The 5,477-nt window shown below is 51.1% G+C and overlaps 1 protein-coding gene across 4 annotated transcripts in view; it reads right to left on the bottom strand.

The window, feature by feature from the left end:
• CLUAP1 (clusterin associated protein 1) overlaps positions 1 to 5,477 on the bottom strand; it is a 30,542-nt gene that overhangs the window by 17,534 nt on the left and 7,531 nt on the right. For all 4 annotated transcript variants that reach the window (XM_010840383.1, XM_010840384.1, XM_010840382.1 and 1 more), the window contains 2 exons: positions 3,213 to 3,308; positions 989 to 1,072 (listed from right to left, as the gene is read on the bottom strand). In XM_010840383.1, the coding sequence (XP_010838685.1) occupies positions 989 to 1,072; positions 3,213 to 3,308 (180 nt within the window). The remainder of the gene's footprint in view (positions 1 to 988; positions 1,073 to 3,212; positions 3,309 to 5,477) is intronic.

Below are 5,477 nucleotides of genomic sequence, written 5' to 3'. Positions count from 1 at the left end.
CTTTTGAACTGTGGTGTTGTAGAAGACTCTTGAGAGTCCCTTGGACTGCAAGGAGATCCAACCAGTCCATTCTGAAGGAGATCAGCCCTGGGATTTCTTTGGAGGGAATGATGCTAAAGCTGAAACTCCAGTACTTTGGCCACCTTATGCGAAGAGTTGACTCACTGGAAAAGACTCTGATGCTGGGAGGGATTGGGGGCAGGAGGAAAAGGGGACGACAGAGGATGAGATGGCTGGATGGCATTACCGACTCGATGGACGTGGGTTTGAGTGAACTCTGGGAGTTGGTGATGGACAGGGAGGCCTGGCGTGCTGAGATTCATGGGGTCGCGAAGAGTCGGACATGACTGAGTGACTGAACTGAACTGAATAATGACTGAATACCTACTATGTACCAGAGTCTCTGTATGACAGACTGTCATAATGAATGCCCATGAGGACCCCACATGGCAGGGACTGTTTTATGGATGAGGAAAGTAAGGCACAGAAAGGTTAAGAAACCTGCCTGACGTCACACAGGGCAGGGTTCAAGCCCAAGTAGTCTGAGTTTCTGTCACTATCTGCCTTCCAAATGAATGATTCAGATGCAATGAGCTTATAATAACTAACCATGGATGATTAGTAAAGGATGATGATCATTCTATTTATTCAGTGTTTAGAATTAAGATAACCTAGAAATAATCTAGATGCCCAACAGTGAGGAAATGGTTAAATAAGTTGTGAAGAGCCCATAAAACAGTATTTACTGAAAATTTTAAGAGAATTATTAAATTAATAAAACTGACAAAATTTTAGTAACACGAAAACAATAACAAGGGGAAGATAACAGTAAATCACCTAGCTATTCCAGAACGTGCTCTAAATTTTTCACTTCCCCACTAACACGTTCAATCTTTGTTATGAGGCCCAGCTTGTTCTGTCCTGTAAAACCAGGAACTCACTATTTTCCACTTCTAGGCACAAAAACTTTAAATACAAGTAATCTTACCAGAATATCTTTTATTGCAATTCTCATCACTTTTTCAGTCTCATTTATTTCCAGAGGTCTGGCAACTGCTTCTGTTCTCAGTTCCTATAAGAAACAATGAAACGAAAAAAAATTTTTTTTTTAGAAGAGGAATTCTCAAAACCAATTCCCAGCTCTAGATATGGCTTATGGACTAGTTCTCAAAGTTTCATTATGACGTGGGTCTCCTATGCAGCAACACTGCTGCCGTCACCTCCTACAAGTATCGTCTATGACTCTCTGCCAATCTGACCTCTCTCCAGAGCTCAAGGCCCCTCTTCAGCTATGGGCCCCCAGGACCCCAACACCATGGGAAGCTGAACTCACCACTCAGAATCTTTTCTCTCCAAAACTGCTTCTTTACCTGCATTCCATTCAGAGACCCCAAACCAAGTGCAACTGAACTTCCTGTCTGAGTCCTCCGCCAGCCTGCACTGTCTTCCTTATGCTCACGGCCCTCTAAGCTGCTTATCACTGACAACTGTGCCCAGTGAGAAGAGTCCACGCGGCCCTGCCCCGGCACTGGCCACTAACCGTCAAGGGGGGCATCTGCGCCTATCATGTCAGTACGGGACAGTTCTGAAAGCTGGAGCTTTAACTGCATGCGGTTATGGGGTTCCGGGAGCACCTCCTCAAACCCTGCCCTGTGCTTCTTTCAGTCCGCGGTGCACTTTGTCCCCCCACCGGGGAGTGCCACTGAGCACAGGGACACGACCTCAAGGACACAGAACAGAGCCTCCCGGTCTGAGGCTGGAGTCGGCCCTCGGGGAACGTCTGCTGAGTGTACCGGATGGGAGCTTCTGCGGATCACAACTACACAGAATTCGACAACTTGGACACTCAGGGCCTCATGGCTCCACGGCAACAGCTCAGCCTCTGACTGCTTCGTCAATTCACTACAGGCTGGCGTGGAAAGAGCCCCTCGGAATCCTGGTGAAGCCTCATAATGAAGCCAGGAAACTCTGCTGGTGAACAGCGAGTGACCAGCTCTCATCTCTGGGTCTGCAAGGAACACGATCAGACACACATTCACCGCACTATCAACAGAAAACACGGGATGCCTGGAACTGCCTCGCTGCTTATGTAAACCAGCTGTCAGACACCACTGGCAGGTTTGTTCTGCCAACCACATGGCACCAGGTGGCAATGCATCCAGAGCCGGGATGGTGAGCCGGCACCAAGTCCCCGCATGCAGTCTGCTTCTAGGGCAGAAAGGAACAATACCATCACACTGAGACAGCAATGCCAGGACACGGGCGAGGCAGTGAGAGCAGCCACGGATGGCACACCTGACGGGGATGCAGCCAACTAAACGCATCTAATTCAGAAATATCAGATGTGCGCCCATAGGCTGCAATGCCATAAATCCTCACAGGTAAGAACCAACACTCCCATTTCTTCTTCAACCAGTAGCTAGCTCCCAAACTCTGCTGCACACTGGGATCACCTGCAGAGCTTCAAAAATCTGGCTCTCACTTGCAGACATTTCAATCCACTGGTCCAGGGGACGACCTGGACGTCGGGTGATTTAAAAGCTCTATAGGAGCTTCAAGGGCGTTTTAGGAACCCACTCTTCAACAGCTCCTTAAACACAGAGGACAGAGCATCCACCTTGACTGACAGGGGCTAAAATAAAGACTGCAAATAAATTTCAACTGTAACATCAACTTCAACTGACTGCCTAGATTAGTGACTGGCTCCCAAACTGATTAAGTATTAGAACCACCCAGGAGACTTAAAACTCCTGATGCCCAAGTCACATTCCGTACCAGTGACATCAGCATGGAAGCCAGAAACCAGCAGTTTGTAAAGATCCCCAGGTGATTCCACTGGGCAACGAGATTCGGGAGCCACAGGCTGGGAGGAGCGTTTTGTTGGGAAGCACGCCAAGGCTGAGGGCACCGGGGCGAAAGCATTGTGATCAATAAAGTCTGCCACAGGAACAAGAGGGAGAGCTGAGGCAACACGGCACACGTGTGCCATTCCTGAACCAGACGCCAAAGGCATCAGAAACAGACGCGAGCCCACCAGGAGGAGGAACTGCAGCTCATGGATTGTACTTTCCTGCAAAGTACCTCATTTTATCAGGTACTGTTTAATGAAACCAAGAGAACAGGAAAAAAGCTAATTGGAAAAGAAACCCTGGAAGTCTGCTCAGCTAAGGAGGTAATTAGGGAGGTAACGGAGGTATCTGAACACCACTCACCCTCAGCTCCACCTCCTTGCCCAGCAAGTCATACAGAGACGCTCCTTTGGAAGTGATTTCAGAAGCAAGCTGCCTTGCTGCTTTTAAATCTGCAATCTAGAAGGAAGATATCAAAAACAGAAACTTCATTAACAGGTTTTCAGCATGCAGAAAGAACCAATCTGTTCCTATCATTGCCTCCTCCAGTCAGAATACTTATCTAACTATAGAACGTGTGTTCCCCGAGACATACTTACACCCCATAGACGAGAGCTCCCAAGACACCAGTTTAGGAGACACTGATCTAAGTACAAATTATATCAATTCCAGGCCCCCTGGGTCTCTCTGAAAACCCCAATGTCAAGTCAAATGCACTCTGCAAGAGGAGGTGCGTGGGGGTGTAAGGCTGGCACGCCTCCCACCATGAGGGGCTCTGGCAGCGGCAGGGTGAGCAGAGGAGGGGCAGCCTGAGGGCACAGTCCTGTGCAGCCCTGAGGCCCTGTGTTCACACTGAACACGTTCAGGGGGCACTCCATGGGCCACCGAGGCTTCAGAGGAGCTCACTGGCCCAAAGCGCTCACAGCAGAGCCGCCGCCACAAGGCTCTGCCGTGAGGATGGTGAGGACGACTGAGCACTCAGCCCGGGGAAAGCTTCTCTCTCAGGGTATGCATGCCGCAGCCTCCTCCGTGAATGTGCTACATTTCCAAAGAGCCAAGTATTTCCCAGTTCTGGTCTCTCCCCGCTCCCCCAGTCAACGAACTCCCACCGCCTTTTCAAGCCACCTGCAATAACGCTCCTTTTTCACTCACAGTGGGCGACTCGTCCGGTTCCTAGTCCTCAGGACTCTGCTTCCACCAGCAGCGAGCTTCCGGCTTCCCCTGTGGGAGTCTTCTCACCACCCCTCTCCACTTCTCAGTACTGGAATCAGCAGAGTTCAGCCCCTCAACCTCTTCCCCTCACACTCCCCACAAGCTCCTGGCTCAGATGCTGAGATCCAAGCTACGAGTTGAGGCTCCACGTCTCCACTAGGACACTTCAGAGGTGCTGCAAAGGCAACATCCCAAACCAAACTCCTCATCTTTCCTGCCAGACCTGCTCCTTCCGAACTCTCCTGTTTCAGCGGATGGCAACCCCTTCCTGGCGGGAACTCATACCCACACTCTAGAGCTGTGACATCTAACACATGCCCACCAGTCACATGCCAGTTTTAATGTTAAACCATTTAAAATTAAGTAAAACTTAAACTCAGTTCCTGGGTTGTACTGGTGATACGTGGCTAGTGGCCACCGTGCCGCGTGGCACAGGCCACATCCACCAGCACAGGAAGGGTGACTCGGCAGAGCCGTTTCAGACCGTCCTTATAGCGTCCACTTTCGCTCAACCTTTTGCCTCCTGGGGCAAGCTGCCCCCAGCACCAATGCCCTGCAGCCTCTGAACAGAGCTGCAGTCAAGGACCCGGGCCCTCTGGCCAGTCATGTTCTTATTAAGAAGATCTGCACCCTAGGTCTCTTTATCCAAGGCCTCGGGCCCGGGTCCTCTTCAGTGCCTCTGCCGACCTGACTTGGGAAGGCAGGGCAAACACCTGATGACCCTCTCCCCCATTCAGTCCCCACCACGTTCCCACTCTGAGCCTCCCACACCTTGGTGTGGCGGGGGGGCCGTTTAAACTGCCAGAGCAGTTCTATGAAACAGGGAGTCGACACTCCCTCTGGCTCTAGCCCCTTGCTTACACCACAACAGCTAGTGACTAAAGACACAGCTTTCACGTTTGGCTTATTGCTTTAACTGAGTCCTCCGACACCTCACAGCTCCCACTCTCCCCAAACTCAGCTGAGCGCTCACTGGCCGCTCAGAGTCACAGGCACCATCACCTCGGGCTTTCTCATAGGTCTCTCTGCTCCCACCTTTGCCTCCACACTCAGTCTGACTCAGTCCAGCAACCACAGTGATCCTTTTAATATGAGGCTTCAAATGATGGACTTCTCTGCTCAAAACTCGACCACTTTCCACCTCAAAGTCTTGGCAGTGGCTTTCCAGGGACCCCAGGGCCTGTGGCAGCCTCCCCTCCCAGCTCTCATCACACGGCCCCCCTCGCATTTCCTCACACACACACAACACACCCTCCACTGAACAGCTTGCTCCTTCAGATCTTCGTTGAGACATCACGCAGTCCCTGAGGCTGTCCTATCTCCCAATTTAAGGCCCTCCCCCAGCACCAGGGCTTCCCTGGTGGCTCAGAGGTTAAAGCGTCTGCCTGCAATGCGGGAGACCTGGGTTTGATCCCT

This window comes from Bison bison, unplaced genomic scaffold (genome assembly GCF_000754665.1).
Source record: "Bison bison bison isolate TAMUID 2011002044 unplaced genomic scaffold, Bison_UMD1.0 scf7180017864144, whole genome shotgun sequence".
NCBI classification, from domain to species: Eukaryota; Metazoa; Chordata; class Mammalia; order Artiodactyla; family Bovidae; genus Bison; species Bison bison.
Note: the sequence above shows the minus strand (reverse complement) of the source record. Positions and strands in the feature narration are given on the sequence as shown.